This window comes from Aethina tumida, chromosome 1, assembly GCF_024364675.1.
Source record: "Aethina tumida isolate Nest 87 chromosome 1, icAetTumi1.1, whole genome shotgun sequence".
Taxonomy (NCBI): Eukaryota; Metazoa; Arthropoda; class Insecta; order Coleoptera; family Nitidulidae; genus Aethina; species Aethina tumida.
In genome coordinates, this window is record NC_065435.1 from 42,127,481 (window position 1) to 42,150,580 (window position 23,100).

Genomic DNA, 23,100 nt, shown 5'->3' on the forward strand with positions numbered 1-23,100 from the left:
GAAGTGTTTCTATATACGCAAATACTTGTGATAATTTATATTACAAAATGTTGCTTTTTTCGTCTATAAAACCTAAATTAATTTGTTAAAAAACTTACATTGCGTTCCCAGCTGCCTGGTTAACTTGGCTCATTCAGAACCTACCTAAAATAATTCATAAAACACTCAATTAAACGTGATATTATATAGAAAAAATATTTATTATCTTAATGCTCTCTCCCTATTGTCTGCAAGGTCTGCAAGGATTTCAGGAAAAGCTTCATTTATTCATTAATGTTAAATTAAAAAATTAATAAGAAATTAATTAAAAATCTCTATCTACGATAGTCTGTCCTGATTATGGAAAATTAAATATGAGAAAGAATATTATTTATAAAATATTTATACTACTTGTTTAAATAAAATACTTAAGAAATCAAATCAAATAATTGATTTTAAAAGAAAAAAAATAATTATTTAATTTGACTACATAACTGATTATAAATCGTTTGACTGTGTACAATAAAAAAGGAAATCCTAAAAAATTTTGTATTATACAATATTTTGAAGTAATATTGATATTACTTATTGTCATTATATTTTTTCATTTAGAACAAAAGAAAAAATATTATATAATGTATCAAACAAACAAATTATAGATTCATAAAACAATTACGTAAACAAAAAACAAAACAATAAAAGTATGTAAAAAATCAATAATTAAATTGAAATAAAGTATTATCTTCTGTAAAATATTAATAAAAAACAAAGAGAAACAACATGCCCAAGTTCTGCCACAATATTTATATTACTAATATCAAATCTAATAATATATTACTACTTTCCAAAAGATCACTAAACACTACACCAATTAAACGAAACGAGAGAGACCCTAATAACAAGAAAATCGAACCACATAAAATTGTTCTGATTCATCCGCTGACCTGGAACGTTCTGAAATTGGTTTATTTAGCGTAAAGGATGTTATGAAACCTATTGAGTGTATAAAGTGTGTGTGATTTTACCGAATTAAAACTTAATAAATGAGTAGGTAAGTAAATAAAAAACTCTTGTTTTAGTTTTTGTATTGATATGATTAGTTGACTAATGTGCGTTAAATTCAGCGCGTCTGTTAGTTTTATGACTATTCAAGCAAAATGAACTATGTGCATTATGAATTTTACTTGTAAACATAAATTAGTGTCAATTTTGCATTTATTACTAATAATTTTGGTATTTACCGGATTTTTGTCTTTATTCTGAAAAAAAGTTACGAATTCTCAAGTATAGTAATTTTATTACTAAATTTCGACATCATATCTCTTTAAATTAAAAGTTTGTGTAAACTCGAACAAACTCTTTAGTTGCTTAATTAATTAATTAGAAATCAAAAGAACATTCAAATTAACAGCAAAGATTGACCGCAAACTTATTAAATTCTGTGTTCTGATCTATTATTTATTTATTTAAACATTAAAAATGTTTCCCCGGTATTTATTGTTTCCATTGATTACATTGTTTACATGATATGCTAAATAATATTTCAAGTTAACAGACAAAGTTCTGTTCTGTTTTGTCGTATCATAAATTCTTAAATTATGATTTATAATTAAATATTAATACTTTTGAATAATTTTTTATTATATGTTATATAGAACTACTAACTTTAGTTCATATCATATATGGCAATATAACCTTAATTTTTTGTTAACAAAAAGTAAGGTTATAATTATTGATATTTTTTTAAATAAATCAAAAACAATTGTTTATTACTTCGAAATAAAGGTATGTCAAATTCTTCAATCATATGCAAAACTATTTTAAACGACGTAAAGGTATAAATTAAAAAAAATAATTATAAAATTTGTGACCTATTACAAAATTTATACTGATATATGTTTTTTTAGATACCATCAAGACGAAGTAAACAGTTTTCCATTTAATTAATGTGTTCTGCAGTTTCTCACTATGATTGGTATGTATATTAATTTCCACAATCTAATCAAAAACCGCTCTTATTAAACTATTGGTATTTTAAATATGTAATTATATTTGTAGTAATTGTGATTTTAAGAAGGTTAATAACTCTATATGTTTTCTTTACAATTTTATAAATATTTACTATAATAATAAAAATAATTTAAAGGCTATGCATAGATCAAAAATCTCCTAAAAGATTTATTAATTTTTTTTTAGTGCTACTATTTAATACAGATCATTCACTATTTATCTTTATACTGATAATATTAATTATAATAAACAACAGTTGATACAGATTTTGCTGATAGTACTAATTCAATTATTCCTTGTCTTGCTGTAGAAATACTCACAGGAACTTCTGTCTCTTTCCTGAAAAAAAGAAATAAGAAATGATAGTTTTACAACTTACAAAAATCATATACTTGTTTAATGCCACGACTACGATTCCTCCGTCAGGTCTTTTAAATGCGGATACTGGTACATCTTTATCTACTTGGGTAGAATTTATTTTATAAGATCCCCTTGGTATAAATTTCGAAAAGTGTCCCATCACATAATACATGGGTTGTTTATAAAATTCGTTTGACGTGGTATTTACTATAATCGGGGAATCTACGTTATTATTTACATATGTGGGTCCTCCTTCGGTATTCAATGCGATGTTCCAATCAATCCATCCAGTTGACCACGTATTTAAATGCTGGAAATCATATTATTTCTTATTGTTAGATAAAATTTTAGATATTGAACATCTATAACACCTCAATGATACTTGAAGCGTATTTCTCTCCTCTTTCCCAGTTACCTAGCATTACATGTTCTTCACCAATATGATCACCTTGGTAGAGAAATAACATTAGTACATTATACATATTTAACAAGTTCAATTACCATTGCAAGCTTCTGTCATTAACATAAACTTTTCAGGGTGAGATTCATGCATCACGTTGTTCAATTCTGGTGTAAACTTATCGTCAAAATACCAATGAACAGCAATTCCATCAATGTAATTCGCTGTTTCTTCATTATCGAGGACCTATCAGAAAATAAAAGGATTTTTGGTATATTTATTTGACTGCACTTCTTTGTTAACATACCCATTCTGGATACCAAGGGAGGAAAAATCTCTGATCGTCCAGCATCATAATGTTTATATCCGAAAAGTTGGAATTTCTGAGAGTTGGGCCAAAATTTTCCCTTATATATCTAGACTGGAAAATTAACACCGTCATCAAAAGTATATTTTTATATTTAATTAACTTACCATATCCCAGGGAAACCAGGCGACCGAATTTATCAGGGTAAAGAATCCTTGAATTGGTTCATTTCCGGTCGTTATTCCCCAGAATCGAATTCCTTGATTTTGATAATGCTCCAAAAATTTTAAATGATAATTTGCCCAAGACTGATACATAGCCTGTTTCAAAAATCCAAATGTACCATTGTAGGAACCATTTAATTTCATCCATTTCGGAGCTGACCACGCCGAGGCAATCAATTTCAAGTTACCTTCGGTTATATTTTTTGCCCACAAAATATATGGAATCTAAAAACTCAGTAATTATGATAATGCATAATTACAAGTTAGTTATTAAATTACCTTGTATTTATAGTCTTCTAATTGGAGTGCAAAATTTTTTAGTTCAATGTCTGGATCTGTTGTGTCGCAATATGAATATCCATGCGTTGAAAAATCAGTACCTCCAATTGGTACTCTACATAAACTGTATTCTAATCCATCTTTCGAGAAATATGAGCTAAAGATAATATTATTTTATTTTTCTATTTTAGTCTAGTTTGTAGTATTGTAGTATTTTACAATAGAATTGTACTAATTGATAACTGAACCTTGTAATGTGAGATTATCTAGACAATTCAAATTCTTATTAAGTTTTAATCCATAAGAAAGTTAATATTAAATTAAATTAAACATCTTTATGAATTATAGAAAAATATTACGATTCTATTGCTAGTTTTAGAAACATACAAAAATTTCAAAACAAACTGAACCGAAACGACATTTACATTTTACAGTCTATCGAAAATTATGTACTTACTTCATGAGTTGTTCTTGCAGATCATCAGTTAGCGAATTTATATTAATTCCTGCGGCATCAGTGAAAGCACCCCCAAACCCAAGGATTTCTTGCAACGTGACTTCTTCTTCAATTTTAAGCGTGTTTGTTTCCTCACTGAATACATTTTTTATTCGTCCATTGTTTTTATCGAATCTCTTTCCTTCCTTATTTGTTGTATATACCACATATTCTCCTGATTTTGGTATCTCTAGATGTGGTAATGTATCACACGAATTTAAAGAACACACACAAACTGTTCCATTGTAACCATAATCTCGGGGAAGGCAGTCATTGCTTATTGAAGATTTTGCGAAAAACGCTGTAAATAATAGGTCAACAAAACTTACTAGAATATTTTTAGTCGAAACATACCAATTGATATAAGAAAGATATAAACATAACTTGTCATATTGTTCACTTTTTATACTCTCTATAATGTATTGTGTTTGTAATATTTATATATCTCCCACCACTTACTAATGAGCAGAATTTAAAAAATAAATTTTTGTTTGACGTTTATCTTTTTAAAAACTTGAGATTATAGACTTTGAACGGTTAGTGTAAATCACATGAATATACGGATTATCTTTATAATATAGAATACCTTTATGTATAAACATAGAGATATTAAAGACCAACAATATTTTACAATTATAATATTTCAATTTATTGTGATAGATCAAGAAGGCAGCTGAAAAACAACAGCTTTTAAGTGTAAACCTTACCGAGATAACTTAAACCAATTGAAACATAAACAAGAATTTAACTTGCAATTAAATCTGATCAATACCACGAAAATAATAACTTATCTATTAATCAAAATGGATGACCATCGTACTTCAACCACAAAACAATATTATTTAAATCAAATTATTTGTTTGATTGTCCGTGTACGATAAAAAAGTGAAGAATTTAAATTAACTTATCTATTAATCAAAATAGATGACCATCGTACTTGAAACATGAAACAGTATAATTTAAATCAAATTATTTGTTTGATTGTCCGTATATTTAAAATACAATAAAAAAGTGAAGAAGTCAAATTAAATTATTCCCTGATGATGTCAATCATCTTAATTTAAACAAAAAAATCAATTACCAATCAATTATGAATTATTGGAATTAATTGAATCTTTGAGGAATGTATAAAGTAGATTATGATGTAGTAAAAAATAAGTAATTAATAAAAACAAAAATACACTAGTTCATCCTGTGCTATTGATTATATTATTTAAATAACATGATTCTCATAGATATCCTCAGGTTACAACACATAATTCGGGATAAAAGTATCAAGAGATTTACTATCAGTCTGCTGTGGCAAAAGATAAATAAATAGATGAGTACTATACTCCCGGGATTTTAATTTAATATTATGCAGATACGCCTATAATACCCACTTGACATATTGTATGAATTATGTGTAATCTATCCGGAATTAAATTATCATTACTTTATCATAATCCTTGTAAATCCCTATAACATCTTCATATCTTCTATTATGATACACACTTCACATGTTTATCACAATCAACTCTGACCTTGGCTGATACTTTGGGGTCAAGGACATTAAGTACTTGAAGGACATCTAAAAATTTATTTTGCACACGGGTGTACTTAACATAGTTTACCTAATCCTGGGAGATGTTGTCCATTAAATGTTTAATTATGAGCAACATTTTCATTTCAGGAAACCTGCCAAAAACGGTCCTTTGTACTCTCCCTAAAACGTTTACCAGATATTCTTCAACGACAGTAGATGCAACAGAAATCCAACAATTTTCAAAGTTCGTCGAACATTGGTGGGACAAATATGGACCGATGAAGCCGTTGCACTCCATGAATAAACTGCGAGTACCATTTATTCGAGAAGGTTTGATTAATTCGGGAGCTCTGGAGCCTGAACAGAACAAAAATCCATTACCCCTGCTCGGAATAAATGTTCTCGATGTTGGTTGTGGAGGTGAGAATGTTTCATTCTTTATTTTCTATCTTAGGTATGTTTGGCTATGCTATCTACTTGTTTATTTAGTGTTTTTTTTTAAATTTATATAAACGTTTCGTTTATATCAGGTGGAATTCTTTCCGAACCTTTGGCGAGACTGGGCTGTAAAGTTACAGGTTTGGATGCCAATCCTTCGATTATAGATCAAGCTAAGCTCCACGCTAAACAACAATTGTTGGATATAGATTACGTAGCCAGCTCTATAGAAGAACACGTAAAAGAGAACGGTGACAAATATGATGCTGTTGTGGCATCTGAAATAATAGAGCACGTTACTAACAAGGATGAATTTTTAAATGCTTGTTTAGATTGTTTAAAACCGAAAGGTTCGATCTTTATTACAACCATAAGCAAAACTGCTTTGGCGAATTTTACGGGTGTGTTTTTAGCAGAAAAAGTGTTTAAACTTCTTCCAGAAGGAACTCATGAGTTCAACAAATTCATAGAACCCCACAAACTGCAGAGGTTGCTAGAAGATAGTAAGTAATTGGATGTTTATGAAATAAATTATTTTAAAATTTTTTTGTGTTTTAAGGAAAATGCAAAACGAGTTTAATACATGGGATGTGTTACAATGTCTTTACTAATACCTGGAGTTGGAGTACGGACACTTCGATAAATTATAGTTTGCATGCTATAAAATATACGTGCTGAATATTGTTGTATTATAAAATTTGACTAGAATAGTGCTTTAATATTTAAATGTTGTTAAAAATTGTTAATCCACATTTATTAATATTAATAAAAAAATTCTAAAGTATTGTTGTTAATTTAAACATTTTATAAAAATGACAATAGAAATAGTATTTTTATATTTATATTTACTAATGAAAATAGTTTAAAATGATTGATTGAAGGATTTTGATTTAATCAATGTTTTAAATAGCGATAATTTACATGCATTTACTCGTAGCGTGACTATTGTTGCAATTTAAAAAAAATATTTATTAGTACGTATTTTAATTCAAATTTCAGATTGTTCACATTATCTTGGATTGTTTACTAACGTAATATGATATACTTCTAAACTGAAGTTTCTAAAAATGTGGTTACAAATTTGTACAAGAATAATAAGTTATAATTAGGGACTAGAGAAGTTGTTTGAAAAAATGCTTTACAAGGCTAGTCTCTGATGCTTTCTACGAAAACGAAATACGAAAACTGAGTTATGACCAGACTTCAAGAGCGTAATATTGCGCAAATAGTTATATAGTGCAAATTTTTTATTGATAATTTGTTTGTTTTCCGGACGAGTGTATTTTCTTCCTGAATGGTTTAATGAATCGCTACAATTGTCATTACTGGGCTGATCATAATCCAAGGATCTACGACGAGGCAGCTGCGAAAGTAGGAAACGACCACGCATACAATGAACACGTCAACAGACCGAGTCTTTTAGATTGTTTGTTTGTAAGTATTTGTAAAAAAGTTTAAAAAGTCTCCATCTGACACATTCAAAGGTCTACAGGAATATTTAACGCATATCACGAAGTAACACCGTCTTCCAGAATGAATATAAACATTTACTTGACGATTTTCAAAAAATAAGCAGTAATATATAGATAATTCATTTCATTTTAATCCCCATTCCCATTTGAAAAAAAATTAATTTCACCTTCACTTAAGTAGTTGCAGGTTTTTGCTATGCTTTTTGAATTTTTCGTCAAAAAATCCAATTCCAGCCTGTAATGCCTCGCTATAGGTTTTACATGAGCCAGGCTGTATATTTCTGGTTATGTTCGAGATATTTAATATTGTTATCTCTGTTTGAAGTAAGCCGGTAGGCGTGTACGATTTGGATCAGTGTGCTGCCTTAAATTTGTCCTTCCTTCGTAATCGTGGTTGCCTATTATTACAGTTTTTGTGAAAACAATTAAAGGCAAACCATTGTTACTACCTTTTTCGCTATCAGTATTTGTGGGTTTATATACTCACAGTTTTAACTTAATCGATTTTTTAAATAAATTTTTACAAGACTTATATTACCAGTTTGCGCGCGCATCGCACCATATTTATTTGATATTAATTAAAATTAATTTTATAATAAATATAAATAAGTACAATAAATATATATATATAAATATTAATTAATATTAAATTAACTAATAATAAATATTACCTACAACGAGACAAAATGAACAGTGGTTTTCAAGCAAAATGTTATTAAGGCGATTTGTTCGATGAAACAAATTTGGTGGGAATGGCGATCATTTTTTTTATTATTCTGTTCCTTAGCTCCATGTCATGCTGACAGATCTGAAAATTTCTAAATTAATGCGAGTTACGCAACAATTCGATTTAAAAGATAAGGCGCAAAACCACTCTCAATGTTGAACTTGCTTCGTGAGTTTAGCCACGGGCATTTGTGCGGTTGCGTGTTACGGATGCCCCCACTTCCAGTGATTGGAGTAGTGCCAAAAAATAACAAACCTTTAACTTTCTTATAGCCATGTGCTTTTTCCATAGCATAAACGTGTATGTTTTTATATCTCCCATATGGACATATGATGATTTAAAGTCGCGATCGTGTAATGACTGAATGAGCTTCGAGAAGATTGTAATTTTTGTTTCCTATCACTATGGCATCAAGACGAATCCGTATTAAAGGAATAGCGAACATTCCTCAGCGAAAAAAATCTGTTGTGACCGATACGAATAACGTGAGTGATGATACCACGAAAACCGATTTAGATTGTGCGAAACAGTCAGGTAATGTGACTTCTCCAGATGCTAATAAATATAATGATGAACCTGTCCCAAGTTGTGCGAAATCTGATCCTCCAGACAATACTGATATTTCTGTAACATTAAATACGAATGTTTCGCAAAATGAAACATTAACAAATAATTTACCATTGATCTCACAACCAGAAACTGCCCCAGTAAAACAAGATCCAGCTGTTTTAAGGCGAAAATTTATTAAACCCACAGTAAATGTTATAAATAGAAAATCTAAAGAGAAGGTGATAAATGAGAACAACAATCATGTACCTGAAGTTAGTAAAATATCTGCAGAAAAAATCGTTATACTGAATGATCATATGATCAAACCTGCAGTTGTGGAAATTAGATCACCATCACCCCAAAAACCTCATGTCTTTGATACACAGGAGATTATTTGTAAGGAGACATGTTTTGTTGGTCAAACAACTAATTGTGAAGTCACACCCATTGGTAAGATATTTAATATTCAATTTATTGTATAATATATATTTAATTTATATTTCAGATAGACCCATTAAACCACCACCAAGTATACATTGTGTACAAAAATTGGATATGGAATATCCTCCACCACCATCAAGTCCTAGCAAAATTAACAGATCGCGGATAAAACCTATACCTAGATTACATCAGAGAAAAACTAGTTTCAGTGCTAGTGAATCAGAAGATGAGACTAGAAGACAGTACAGTAGAATCCGAAATGATTCAGTAAGTTTCCTCATTGCAATTACTAAAAATTGCTAAAAAATCGGTTACGTAATTATTCAATATAAATGTGAACTATTTATAATTTATTTTTTCCGTTTAATTGTTTGTTCATGTTATTTGACGTAGATTGCACATTTATTTGCAGAGATCAGCAGTTATTTCTTTTATCTTATTATTGGTTATTTCTATTTTTACAATGGTATCTGCAATCAAGTCATAAATTTATTAAAAAGCAATGAACTTTAGTTACCAAGTGTGTAATTAAATTTTATAATTTTTACACCATTAATTTTGCTTAATGACCATTTGCAAAGTAATGAACTCATGGGACCATAAAATGCACAAGTAATCTGGTGGTTGGAATGTGTTCATTGTAAATTTCAATAAATTAACATACCTTTTAGTTCACCTTGAAGCAAATGTCACACATTGCTAAATAAATTATAATACCTTTTCCATAAAATATTTGAAAACTTCCTTAAAAATCCGTTTTATTTTATTATAGGTGTGTTCTACCGCTTCGATTGCTGGAGAGGCGTCATCAATTTCCGAGTGCATGTCGCCACAGAGGAATGCCCGAGAATTCAACACTGTCATAAGAGAAAAGTGCAAGAAGAAAGTGCACTCTCGTAAATTAGCTGAAGCACGCAGACAATTTAACATGAAATATTATGGCAAGATGCCTGACAGACAGAAATTGACAATGATTGACCTTATTTTCTATAATCCAACAACTAATCCCATGAAGTAATTATTTTACATTTTTGTCATGCTAGAACTAGAAATATAAATTAACACACTTCATAATGAACAATAAATTAATATATACGTATCTTTTCAGGAATGAATCTAAGAAAAAGGATGATGACACAATAATAGAGGATGAACTGGAAGATGATCCTAGTAAAGAAGAAGACATTGATGATCCTTCAGTTAACAAAAGCGACGAAGAAAATGAAATGCCTGTGCCGCAACTAAAAGTGGGTCCTGATGGAGAAATTATCTTGGATGAAAAAAGTCTGGTGGTTGAGAACAAACAAACAAAAAAAGGTCGCGAAGAAATAGAAAAATCAAAAGTTATTGATGGGGATACTTTTGACACTGGTTATGGCATTTATAAAAGAGCCAAGAGGTCTAAAGATTGGACACCATCAGAAACATTGAGATTCTACAAAGCTCTCAATATAATTGGCACAGATTTTACTTTGATGTGCGATCTTTTCCCTAAAAGAAATCGTAGGGAGTTAAAACTTAAATTCAAAAAAGAGGAGAAGGTTAACAAGAACCTTATTGATAAGGCTCTTATGAATCCTTGCACCTTTGAATATGAAGAACTGAAGTGGGAAGTTGACAGGGAAGAAAAAGAATTGATGGAAATCAGTAAAGAAGAAGAAATTAAAGCAAGGAAGGAGAAGAGTAAAGCAACAAGAAAATCGTCAATTCTGAGCCCTCCAGTGAAAAGATTGAAGACAGCAAATGGAGAGTTTAATTCAGATGAAAATACTCAAAAAAGTCAAGATGATAAACCCGCCTCTAGATCTAAGAGGTGGAAATCGTCTGATATTCAGCACATTAACAGTGATGCAGATGAATCAAGCTTAGAATCAGAGTCTGAAGCAGATTTTAAAACCAAAACTCTTACGTGAACTCGACATTCATTTGCATAGTTCTGAAGTAATTTATTAATTTTATCAATAAGAGTCTTAAGGCACAATTAAAAACCAAAACTGTTACATGAACTATATCATTTGTATGGTTGAGATAATGTATCAATTTTAGAGTCTGAAACATACTTAAAAACAAAACTTTTTATATGAATTCTACATTTAATTTATATAGTTAAGAAATAGTGTATCAATTTTATCATTTTAATATACAATTAATTTATACTGTAAATATAATGTTGAAATTATATAATATATGATGTACATAACTAATGTTATTTTAAATTTTTACCTATATTCTATTTAAAATTTTACTATAAATAAAATTTTCTATTTTATGTTTGTGTTTAATGAAAAACTTTTACGTTCAGTTTCTAGTTAAGAACAGCAGCCGCTGTTATAAATAACTTTCTCTTCAGGAATGTGGCTTATATATTTGATTACTTACACGTGTAATACCATTACCATACTGGCCTCAAGCATTAAGTAACGCGTAATCTGTGTTGCCTAAGGTTGGCTAATATCAAATGGTGCGACTGCGTGTTGCTGCCTATATCACATGAAGATTGTGAATATGAGAAAGTTTATCATCGTTTGACATGTGTTTATCAAAACATTCTTGGTTCCTTATAAGAATTCTATGACCACAGCGATGCGTAGAATCAAGTGGTTGTCGGTTGATGTGTATTAAAAGTATTACATTTAAGAACAATACTACTAAGAACGTAATTAATCAAAATTTTTTAGTGTCGGCCAGATTACGCAGTAAAGATAACCCCAATATTTGTCAGCGAACAAAACCCTATACAACAAATTCTAAAGGCAGTCTAGATGAACCAAATAGATATAAGTTAAATATTATGGATAACATTTCCTCACAAAATGTTGCAAAAAAAGAAGTAATTCTTCCATCTGAGATGACACCGGAATATATAGTAAGTAAAGAAATAAGTATAAATATTTCTGACAAAATTGAGGTGAATGAAGAACTTGATATCAAATCAAGTCAAAAATTCCAAATCCTGAAATTAAACATGTAAATGAGAATGGTAACTCAATTTTTCAAATACATATAAATAAAACATACAAAAATGATAAAAATGTTATTCAGGATAAATCAACCTTAGGTTTCACCAAGGAATCTCAGGATACTCCTGGCATGATTAGTAAAGAATTTGATTTTAATGGTAAAATATTTATTATGTATCAAAACTTAATTATACATAAGTTGATTTTAGGTAAACTACCAATAGTTTGCAACACTAATACATCTGACAATATAATACATACACTTTCACCAGATTCCAATAAAATTAATAGTAATAGACCTAGAATTAAACCTCAACCTAAGTTAAACCAAAGAAATGCTACCAAAATTAATTTTAATAAAGTTGAAAATGAAAGTAATAAGTTCTACAATGGAGTAAGTATTTATTTAATATGTCAATACAGAAACACTTGTTCATACTGAATTTCATCATAATATTCTTATAGTTGATATATTGTGACAAATTGAAAGAACTGTATTAAATGTTTGCATCCTATAGGTTTGTTCAAAGGATAAGAATGCTAAGGAAACGGCTACATTTCCCATATCTACGTCATTGCAGAATGGTAATATGTCAGCAAGTAAAACGGCTGATTATTCCACATGTTTCAAAACAAAGTGTCTCGATGGAAGAGTTAATAAACTGACCATGGGTGATTACATATATTACAACCCAAAAACTAACCCCCCAAAGTAAGTCCACAATTTTATTATATTTAAACTCATTGAATCTATAGTGGTTAAAATAACAATTGTGATTTTTAGGAATGGTCACAGGAAGAGAAGAGTGGAGACTATCGTCAAACCTGAAGATAAAATTATAAATGCAGAAGAACAAGATACTAATGTCTATGCTAATAAGAGTGATGAAGAAAATGACATGCCTGCACCACAAGTAAAGGTGGGACCTGATGGTGAAATTATCCTAGATGAGGCAAGTTTGATGATCGAGAATAAACAAATAAAAAAAGCCCGCGAAGATATACAGAAATCTGCCGTCATTAACGGTGACGACGCTTCTGATGCAGAATGCAGATCCAAGTTAAAAACCAATCGAAGTAAATCTTGGACAAAAGACGAAATATTGAGATTTTACAGGGCGCTGAGTCTAGTTGGAACTGATTTCTCTCTTATGTGTGATTTGTTTCCAAATAGAACTCGTAAACAAATTAAATTAAAATTTAAGAGGGAAGAAAAAGCAAACCCTAAGTTAATAGACAAGGCATTATCAGAACCTCCTTCTTGTGAATATCATGAATTGAAGTGGGAAGCTGAAAGAGAAATAATAGAGTCTGAATTATTGGCGAGCTTTAAGGAAGACGCGAGAAAGTTTAGAGAAGAGAGAAAAGAGCAAAAAAGGATTAAATTTATTGAAAGAAGAAAAATAGAGGAAGAGAAGGAAATGCTTGTGAATGCTAATAAGCAACAGAAAAAAATACCTGCTCCTAATGTCTCTGCTAAACCTACTAGAAAGAGATCTTTGAATATTTTTTCAATCCTTAGTGATGAGGATTTGTAATAAATTAACTTCCATTTAAGACTGAAAACTTAATTTATACTCTAAGATATATTTATTTTATAGTTTAACTTATTTATGTATAATAAGTTTATTTAATTGTAGTTGAATACAAAATTACATATTCTATGACTATTTTGCAACTTAAATTTGTAAAATTGTAATTGATAATATAATAATAAAAATTTATAGTTTCTATTTAATGAATTTTTACATACATACAATATTTTCTGTTTTAAGGGAGATCAAAAAAAGTAAACACTGCAATTTGTGATTTGATAAATATACATCACTTTAATGTACATACTAAACAATAAACTTAACATAAGGCCTCTTGGGCTTCATATGGAAACCATTTAGAACTTTCAATAGCATCCCATAAATTGCAATCTTGGTCAATTTTCTCTCTGTTAATTTTGTCAATATCAATTGGTATTGAATGATCTGAAAATGAAAAATATTAATCATCAAATTAAAATTTGACAATAATAATATACCTATTAATTCCAAGTCATCATCTTTTTTGAGTTCTGCTGCTGCTACCATATAACTTTCTGTTGACTGTGTTTCACTTGTTTGATCATAATAACCAGCAGTTTGCCAGGAGGCATAATTCTGCCAATATGTGGTAGGGTCATAATACTGACTGTAGTCTGCTGAGGAATTTGTAACTGTTGATGTGGTACTCGATGTAGTCCCTGTAGTTGTGGCACCTTTTGGTTTAGGTACTGCATTGCAAATTTTCAGTGCCTTTGACCCTAAGCCTATGTAACCATTCATATTTGTTAAACTATCTTTCATTTCATCTTCACTACCAAACCTTACAAAACCGTAACCTTTGCTGTACCCACTGTTGTCCAGTATTACTAAAAATTTAAATGTTATAGATTTTCATAAATAATGAAGAAAAAAATTGAGTACCTTTAGCTGTTTTAATAGTGTTGTATTTTGAAGAAAATACTCTGTACAAGTTGTAATCATCTACATCTGGGCTTAGATCACCTACCCACACTGAGAATTCCCTATCCAAAAGAGATCTACCAGTGTTGCTTGCATTGTTTAATCTAAATCTGACTATTGGTGATGTTCCAGGAATTGGCTTTGAATTTAATTTGTGCATAGCATCTAGTGCTTCTTCATCAGTTGCAAAATGTACAAAACAATAACCAGCAGGTTCGCCTGTAAATTTATTCCGCATAACTTTCACATTTAGAGGATTTTCACCCATTTTACGGAAGGCGGTTATTATAAATGTCTCCGTCATGTAGGGCTCCAGCTGAAAATAAAGAGTATATAATGTCAGTTTGTTAAAACCCTAAATAAATTCTTACACTGCCCATCCATAATTGACAATGTACCATGTTTGACATGTTTGCAAATTTTGAAACAAAAATACACTTTGCTATAATACGTAAACAATATCGCTAAGACGAGGTTTAAAATGCTCCGCTTGTTAGGTTAAGCTTGTTTTTATTCACTGACAAGCAGTGTCACCAACTATAATGACCTGAATGTTCCAGGTAACTCTTAAGATTTGAAAAATTTGATATCAAAATAGAAATATTTATTTGAAAAGGATTAAGAATGTTATCTATGCCTGAAAAATAACCGTTTTAATATCACATTTTCACTCTCATTTTTTCTTTGTCTGAACGCTGATACACCTACCTGTATTCAAAAGGAAAAAGACGTTACAATTATCAATTAATAATTAAACGATAAATTTTATGTTTAAGTTTATTGCTTTTTTTTAATATACGAAACTACGATCGAAAATTCTATAGATCAAAAATAAAAAATTTTGATCTAGGTTGGTTCACATTTTGTAACAAATTTATAAAAATTTATTTGAAATCATATTTAATCGATAATGTACGGTATTGAATCGGAAAATTGTAATCATTCGGAAGTTCTAGATTAGATAAGAACGTATCAAATGTAAAATTTTGCCGAAAGTATTTCAGTGAACATCCATTAAATTTTCGAATATGGCAAATCTATAATAGTGTGTTCCCAACTAAAGGTAACAATGTTGTCTTTGTAAAAAGTATATATAGTATAAAATTTTAGTAAAACATATATTTTAAAATAGCAGGTTTATTTATTATCACAATCGATAATGATAAGGGGAGTCCTTCATTTCTTGTATATCTGTTATCAGTGCTCTGGTTTAGTTAAAAGAGATCAATCTGTATTAGTTAATAGATAAACAAATACATAAAAATGGATAAAAAATCAATTATTTTCGTTCGTTTTATAAAACGTTAAAACATAAAAGGCGAACATCGTTGACTTAACATAGTCATCGTTATAATCGGCGAAGCCATAAGAAATGAAAGGAGTTTTCGTGGAATTGGTAGCCACAGAAAATCAAACGTAACCGAAATATTTCGAATGTGACGCCAAAAGTGACACAGCGATGAGTTCATCAGAGAAAGAACGAGCACCGACAAGAGTGTGACACAGACGAAGACCGAATAGCCGGGGACTTGCGCACATTAGTACCAACTTTTTAGTTGGTTTGTTTATCTTATCCGAAGTTGTGTGTCAAAAACTAAATCTATATTGTATGTTATAAATAGTTTTTTAGTGAAGAAGTACGGTAAATGAGTAAATAGAGAGGAGAAAATCCCCGCTGGATGTTTTGCTGCTGCTCGTATTCGGACGAATCTAGAAAAGGTGCACGAAGTAGTTATTGTATCTGTCTGATTGGTATCCCCGCTCTCTTTATCGTGATTTAATGTCCGCCATCTTTAAGTTCGTAGTTACTAGGCGTTAACATTTTCTGTTTTGGCAGGTCCGATGGCTGCTATAAGGAAAAAACTGGTGATTGTGGGTGATGGAGCATGTGGAAAAACGTGCCTTTTGATTGTGTTTTCGAAAGATCAATTTCCCGAGGTGTACGTGCCCACCGTATTCGAAAACTATGTGGCGGATATTGAAGTGGATGGAAAGCAAGTGGAACTGGCCCTATGGGATACGGCCGGACAGGAGGACTACGATCGTCTCAGGCCCCTCAGCTATCCGGACACCGATGTGATTCTTATGTGTTTCTCGGTCGATTCGCCCGACTCCCTTGAAAACATCCCCGAGAAGTGGACACCAGAGGTGAAGCACTTCTGCCCCAATGTGCCAATCATTCTGGTTGGGAACAAGAAAGATCTTCGTAACGATCCAAACACCATCAATGAATTAAAGAAGATGAAACAGGAGCCAGTCAAGCCCCAGGATGGACGATCAATGGCTGAAAAAATTAACGCGTTCGCTTATTTGGAATGTTCCGCTAAAAGCAAGGAAGGAGTTAGAGAAGTGTTTGAGAATGCTACTCGTGCTGCTTTACAGGTGAAAAAGAAGAAGAAACATCGTTGTGTTTTGTTTTGAACCAGCAATATATTTTATATTATTCGTTATTCGTGTCTAATCATTTAAGGGGGCTTTTGCATGTACCGACTAACAAAATAAAACCCCTTTATTTTGTCTTTAGTTCTCTTTTGTTCCAAATCCTCTCCTGTCGTGTGGACACCACATATTTTTTATATTCATATCATATCCATTGTGCAAATTTTACCATGGCTAACCAGTGTCCAATGCACAAAAATCTTTTTTCATAAGTCCACATATATTATTATTATTATTATAATTTAGATTATTTTTAGTTCTATAATGTTTAAAATTCGATTGCAACTGAACAAAATATCTATGGTGTTAAATAAAATTGTTCATTACATACATTAAACTTATTAATTTTGTTGACAACACTTAGTATACACTAGTTGTCTATGAATGTAAGCTTTAACTTTTTCCATACAATGTATTCAAAAAAAAAACGTAAATAAATTGTTTTCCTATAATTGTTTGATTTATGACTTACAGCTGCTGTTGTTTATTCTTTGCATTTCACTGTTTATGATTCACAACAATTTTAAGATTACAGATATTAAACAATCCTTCATAGAAGATGACTAATGTTAAAAACTTGACAGGTTAGTTTGTTCAAGGTAAGTAATAATTTTTAATTACTGTGTCATAAAAAATACACTTCTTTTATAACCACTCACTATTTGCTTATTGCCCAAAATATTAATTATTTTCTTCAAGTACTTACTAATTACTCTTAATAAATAAAACGAGAACATTTTGCTTACCATATTAATTAAAACATTTAAGTTAAAATTAATTTGTTTCAATAATTAATACAAATATTTATAACTTATATTTAAAATAAAGTATAAATGAATTTGGTTGCACTGAAAAACATGAATGAATAGTACAAACATACTGTAGTTCCAATAAAAGTGTTTTTTTTTTAAATCTTCTATAGAGAATTCATTCGTCCAACGGAATAAAATATATTTTCATGTATTCTTTAAATTGTTGACAGTATTTTGATGAGGTATTTGACTTCTTTAACAATTAAAAATTAGGAAAATGCAATTTTTCTAATTGGAAAATTTTTCACTTGCATCACGTATAGTAAATATTCTATAAATAACATGATTGTAATTAGAACAATTTGATATTTATTTTGAGAACTTGTAATTTTGTTATTATTTAATTAAGTTAGACAGTATCTATGTATCAGATGTTTAAAAGAAAAATACATTGTGGGAATATTGTGTTGAAATTATATAATTCGTACTAAAATTTAACTGACTATTACTCCCTAGTTTTTGCGTATGTGCAGCCAATTATGAATATAAGCATATTATGCTTTCTATAAGTTCTGATATGCGTCTCATGTCTAAATATAGATCTTTGGAATTTAAGTATTTATTTTACAAATTGAAACCAGGAGAATGAAAATCATAAGTTTCTCTACTGTATGTGTAAAATATCTAAAAAACTAGGGTAACAGAACCTGTCTTTAACTGGATAATGGTCACTTGACATTGCATTGTTACATTAAATTACATAAACTACAACTGTAAATAACATAAAATGAAAATATCACAAACATTAATAAAAATTTAAAATTTACAAACCATAAGAAACGACATTTTTCACATAATCACTTTCAAAACGCTGCAGTAAACAAATTATGAATTATATATGAATAGTCAAAATATAGATAATATATTTATTAAATAATATATATACATTATAATTATATTACTTATCATCTGTTGCCAAAAATTTGAAATTTATCTATGATAAGCCCAAAACTTTATTATTAAACAATAGTAATAATTATAATTGATAATATCTGTAATGAATTCACACATATATAAACACAGGGAACGATCCTATCCTAGTGGCGTGAACATATTTTCAAGAATTAATTTAAAATATGTGCTAATTACATCAGTTGGAATTCTTCTTCGACGAATCACGACCAAGTCAATTCGACACGTCGTGTCGGTTTGGGATCGGACATTTTTCCATTTCCTGAGCCGGTGGCATTATAGAAATTGATCGAGCACATTGGTCATCTAATAACGGTTGCGTTGTGATCGGTACAACGTCTTCGATGCTCGCATCTCCTTGGTATTCGGACGCGTCTGGAATTCCAAAACCGAACATGCTTGAAAAGAATTTGCAACAACAGAACAGACAGAAGCAGAAAAAACAGCCTGTGAGTATGACGCAAATCAACAACAACACTTTGCTCAATGTTGATGTGATCACGAAGTAGGTTTTTGCGTTCTCTTCTCCGAACTGCTCGGCTATATACAATCCCAATGTCCCGTGGTCATCGTAAATACGCTTTTTGGCGGGATCGCTGAGAATTCTGTTGGCGTGATTGATCTCTTTGAATTTCTCGGTGGCTTCGTCGTTGTTGGGATTTTTGTCAGGATGATGTTTTAGTGCTAGTCGTCTGTAGGACTTCTTAATTTCTTCTGCAGTCGCTGTTTTCGGTACCTCAAGTATATTATAAAGTGTGTCGTTTGTAGACGTTAGATTTTGATATTCGTCCATATTTCATAACTTTTCGAACAGATGCAATGTAGCGCAGCTTGATTAAAAATTGACGGTTTTCACTTCGAAAATATTTTGACAAGTCACAAAAGTTGTCAGTTTTGACAAATCAATGTTGTAACTGAGATATTTTTTTATGTCATAAACGAGTAATTTAGGATATAAGATACTTTTAAAACAATAATATACACATATACAGGATAAAGTCTATAAAACTAATTTTCAATAAAAACTCCATTATCATTTTATTTGTTATTGATTTATTGAACAATTAATATGACTGGTTAATACAAAAGTATGATATGAGATACATATGAATGATATTTCTGTGATATGATACATATAAACCATTAAAAATTATATTAATATATTCGCAATGAAGTCTTATTACTTAAGATATTGTTTGTATATTATGCCAGATCATATGACCGTTTAGGAAAAAAGGTTAATATGGTAACTTAATTAAAAAAGATACATATTAAAATAAAACAACGTTTATACAGGGTTATGCATAAACCTTGTTTAATTTATAAACATGTCACAATAGTTATATAAAAATAATGTACAATTGGAAGAATTAAATGTTGTGCGCTGCATGTGCGCTTTGTTTTTACATGTTCATATATTAAACGTACAAAAGCAAATTAAAAACAGCCTTATTTACTTCTCTAGTCTACGTTATAACGTTTTAGATATCCTGCATACTAAGATTCTAATTATTAGACAGAATGTTGCGCAAGTACAGTCCCATAATATGTCTCTTCACATGTAAATCGCACCAATTTTCTATATAGTATATTAGGTGAACTTGCATGTTGCGAGACAAAATAAAAATTAATCAATAGATAAATAAATATTGTGCAACACTCTGGTCAGTAGCTTCTTAAAACCTAGAATTGCCATGGGCAGTAATTAAAATATATTTTAGTCACATTCAGAATAGGGAAAACAATATTTCATTAAATATTATTCCATTCAGTTAAAATTGTCTGTTTGTCTAGTTCTAAAACAGTTGTTTTTGTTTCAATTTACATTCATAACAATTAATTAAAAGTATTTTTGGTTCATTGTCGACTAAAACTCACGATATTCGGATATAAATCAAGCCGGAACACTCTTCAAGAAGATATGTCAGTGTATGATATGAAAAATACAATTTCCAAAGAATTAAATATAGTTTGGTTTGTGAATAAATTGCAAACTATTTATAATGTGTATTCTTTTGAAGAATGCCTGGCTTATACCAAGTTATCAACCATAATTATTCAGTTGAAAACATTAAATAATCATGGTGAAATATCACAGACAAAGTCAAAGACAATTTTTTGTTTTGGTTTTCCCCGAATAAGGAGACGATTCGTAGTTACTATACATACACTTAATGCAGGATATTCACAAATATTTATATACTCTACAGTAGTCTTACTTTTAAGGTTTCTCGTACTTTAAGTACTTCATTTTAAGATACATTGTGTGATACATATGGTGGGTGATGCATAAATTTGGCAACAGGGAATTAGTATATAATGTACTATGATGTTAGTTACATAAAAAATTGTTATGGCAGTAAACTTGTTTGTTTTTCTCAATTTTTAAATTTTTTTCGGAAATTATTGCTGAAAAAATGTGAAGTGTAATTGTTAAGGGGGCACATAGGGTGGTGGTTTCCTATAGGTAGGGGTGGGTTTTGGTCTAGATTGTCTGCCGTTGTCCTGGGTGCGTGTGAATGGTGGCGGTGGCTGATATGGCTCCGAATCGTCGTTCAATTTCACTGATCCGCTTTTGCTGTATTCCGGCGGCGCTAGGGGAGGTTTTTCATCCTTCAATATAACCGGTGCTTTGGTACCTGGTTCAGGTTTTTCTTCCAGTTCCTCTTGAAAGATCACAGGTATGCCTGTAAGAGAAAATCATCTTCAATCATCAATCTTATGTAAATGGAGACAAGCTTACCTTTATTTCCATAACTCGTTCTTCCGTCTTCCTCCACGTTCATCTTGCCGGACATTCTCCTCCTTCTGTATAATACGCAAGCTGCAACTGCTGCTACAAATAACATTATTGATATGATGACTACAGGCACTATGAATGTAACCAAATATTCCGCTTGACCAGATTGAGGAGTGCTCTCATCCACTGGTATAACATCTGGTGCGGGTGCAACTTTAATTTTGCAATTTCCTTTTAGGTGAATTTTAATGGTGGACACTGCAAATTCTGGGTCCATAATGTTGTGAACCCGGTGTGCGATACCATGATCAATTTTATTGATCATAATGGATTCGAGTCTATTAATTTCCGATGTCGGACACTGCCAAGTTGGTAGAGAGTTGTTATACCATGTAACAATGGTTGTTTCGAATTTCGATTTGAATGGTAAAAATTGGAAATTCTTACTATTTGGCTCATTGAAAAGGGTCTGAAAAAATAGATAGAAATTAACAGAGGTAAACGTTAGCAACAAATATACCTACCATTAACTTCTCGACGAATTTTTTCTGCATACTAGCACTATGTGCGAAAGTTTCATAGCTCGTTTCTAGGGCCATACTGAACTCAACATTGTAGGATACTGGAGGGTGTTGATGGACAACCACTTCCAAACTATCAGTCACTGATAAACCTCCACTATCAGTGCATACAAGTTGGTACTCGGTACGTGAGGTCTTAAATGGAATACCATAAAACTCCCTGTTTTTACTGTCAAATTGTAACCAGTTATTTGGTGGTATTGGTTGTCTGGTTGCGGTTAATAGGGATATGTTCAAAGTACGTGGATCAACATCTTCCGGATCGTAAAAAGTGTCCTGAAATAGAAAAGTGTTTTATATTCTTCTAAAATGGATGATTATGGTTCACTTACGTCTCTAACTTTGTAGACTAAGAGTTCTCCGTAAGTGGCGTTTACACTGTCGACGGGATTTCTTAAAATTGGAGAGAAGTTGACAGGCGGAGTAGCTGGATTTGTTGGTTGTTCACAAACACCTCTTTCACTATATGTCACCTTTTTGACTCTTAATTCAGGTGCCAGGGCTAAGTTCAATTCTCTAGACGGATCACCTCTATCATTTGCTGTCAGGACTTTGTAAAGGTTTAGGATGTCGCTTCTGGGACAGTAATTTGTTGGAATGGAATCATTGGACCACGTAAACACGACCAACTCGCCACTGGCATTTATACTTCTAACAGTTATTTCCGACATATTGGTATTGTATATTTTTCCAAGAGCTCTTAATGTTTTCAAAGACCAATCAATGTAATGTGGAAACTCTTGTTGTTTTTCAATCCTAATGTGCAACGAAAATTCGTGGTTCACCACACGAGCCATCTTATGTTGTTGAACCTGTATAGTCAGTTGATCTTGTTCGTATGAACCTTCAGTGTCTGTAGCACGTACATAGTAAGTCCATTTGGAAATGTCCTTCTCCAATGGCCTTGTAATAAATAACAAAACATGTTGATAAATTTGAAAAAATATGAAAATA

At 30.8% G+C, this 23,100-nt stretch overlaps 7 protein-coding genes and 1 long non-coding RNA gene across 15 annotated transcripts in view; 4 read left to right on the forward strand and 4 right to left on the reverse strand.

The window, feature by feature from the left end:
- Positions 1–1,665: 1,665 nt before the first annotated feature.
- LOC109594349 (ubiquinone biosynthesis O-methyltransferase, mitochondrial) lies at positions 1,666–6,802 on the forward strand. The gene is made up of 5 exons (XM_020009565.2): positions 1,666–1,764; positions 1,887–1,954; positions 5,728–6,000; positions 6,111–6,521; positions 6,578–6,802. Exons 2-5 carry the CDS (start codon positions 1,948–1,950, stop codon positions 6,694–6,696), a joined length of 810 nt encoding a protein of 269 aa, XP_019865124.1. The 5' UTR covers positions 1,666–1,764; positions 1,887–1,947; the 3' UTR covers positions 6,697–6,802.
- Positions 6,803–8,040: 1,238 nt separating this feature from the next.
- Positions 8,041–8,547, reverse strand: LOC126265378 (uncharacterized). Its single transcript, XR_007547876.1, has 2 exons — positions 8,473–8,547; positions 8,041–8,298 (listed from the first exon to the last, which is right to left on the reverse strand). It is a non-coding gene; the product is annotated as an uncharacterized LOC126265378 (long non-coding RNA).
- On the forward strand, positions 8,504–11,476 carry LOC109594341 (transcription factor TFIIIB component B'' homolog). The gene is made up of 4 exons (XM_020009556.2): positions 8,504–9,216; positions 9,272–9,474; positions 9,980–10,221; positions 10,316–11,476. Exons 1-4 carry the CDS (start codon positions 8,622–8,624, stop codon positions 11,118–11,120), a joined length of 1,845 nt encoding a protein of 614 aa, XP_019865115.2. The 5' UTR covers positions 8,504–8,621; the 3' UTR covers positions 11,121–11,476.
- Positions 11,477–11,692: 216 nt separating this feature from the next.
- Positions 11,693–13,905, forward strand: LOC109594340 (transcription factor TFIIIB component B'' homolog). 4 transcript variants are annotated; one of them, XM_020009553.2, is made up of 6 exons: positions 11,693–11,831; positions 11,886–12,073; positions 12,250–12,325; positions 12,377–12,561; positions 12,686–12,879; positions 12,952–13,905. In XM_020009553.2, the coding sequence occupies exons 1-6, from the start codon at positions 11,819–11,821 to the stop codon at positions 13,703–13,705; spliced, it is 1,410 nt and encodes a 469-aa protein (XP_019865112.1). In that variant the 5' UTR covers positions 11,693–11,818; the 3' UTR covers positions 13,706–13,905. The 4 variants fall into 4 exon arrangements, with proteins under 4 accessions (XP_019865112.1, XP_019865114.1, XP_049822500.1 ...); XM_020009555.2 differs by having other exon boundaries at positions 12,266–12,325; XM_049966543.1 differs by having other exon boundaries at positions 11,886–12,072; positions 12,259–12,325.
- A 64-nt stretch (positions 13,906–13,969) lies between these two features.
- LOC109594339 (tRNA selenocysteine 1-associated protein 1) lies at positions 13,970–15,192 on the reverse strand. The gene is made up of 4 exons (XM_020009552.2): positions 15,034–15,192; positions 14,624–14,978; positions 14,200–14,568; positions 13,970–14,146 (listed from the first exon to the last, which is right to left on the reverse strand). The coding sequence occupies exons 1-4, from the start codon at positions 15,070–15,072 to the stop codon at positions 14,022–14,024; spliced, it is 888 nt and encodes a 295-aa protein (XP_019865111.1). The 5' UTR covers positions 15,073–15,192; the 3' UTR covers positions 13,970–14,021.
- A 427-nt stretch (positions 15,193–15,619) lies between these two features.
- LOC109594338 (ras-like GTP-binding protein Rho1) lies at positions 15,620–17,553 on the forward strand. Of its 2 annotated transcripts, none has more exons than XM_049966593.1 (2): positions 15,620–15,725; positions 16,500–17,553. In XM_049966593.1, the coding sequence occupies exon 2, from the start codon at positions 16,505–16,507 to the stop codon at positions 17,081–17,083; it is 579 nt and encodes a 192-aa protein (XP_049822550.1). In that variant the 5' UTR covers positions 15,620–15,725; positions 16,500–16,504; the 3' UTR covers positions 17,084–17,553. The 2 variants fall into 2 exon arrangements, with proteins under 2 accessions (XP_049822550.1, XP_019865110.1); XM_020009551.2 differs by lacking the exon at positions 15,620–15,725 and adding an exon at positions 16,219–16,381.
- Positions 17,554–18,970: 1,417 nt separating this feature from the next.
- On the reverse strand, positions 18,971–19,618 carry LOC109594355 (dnaJ homolog subfamily C member 5-like). The gene has a single exon (XM_020009576.2). The coding sequence runs from the start codon at positions 19,616–19,618 to the stop codon at positions 19,040–19,042; it is 579 nt and encodes a 192-aa protein (XP_019865135.1). The 3' UTR covers positions 18,971–19,039.
- Positions 19,619–19,855: 237 nt separating this feature from the next.
- The window catches only part of LOC109594359 (dystroglycan 1), a 117,226-nt gene continuing 113,981 nt past the window's right edge, over positions 19,856–23,100 (reverse strand). For all 4 annotated transcript variants that reach the window (XM_049966496.1, XM_049966503.1, XM_020009579.2 and 1 more), the window contains 4 exons: positions 22,479–23,049; positions 22,090–22,422; positions 21,569–22,034; positions 19,856–21,512 (listed from right to left, as the gene is read on the reverse strand). In XM_049966496.1, the coding sequence (XP_049822453.1) occupies positions 21,259–21,512; positions 21,569–22,034; positions 22,090–22,422; positions 22,479–23,049 (1,624 nt within the window). In that variant the 3' untranslated portion in view covers positions 19,856–21,258. The remainder of the gene's footprint in view (positions 21,513–21,568; positions 22,035–22,089; positions 22,423–22,478; positions 23,050–23,100) is intronic.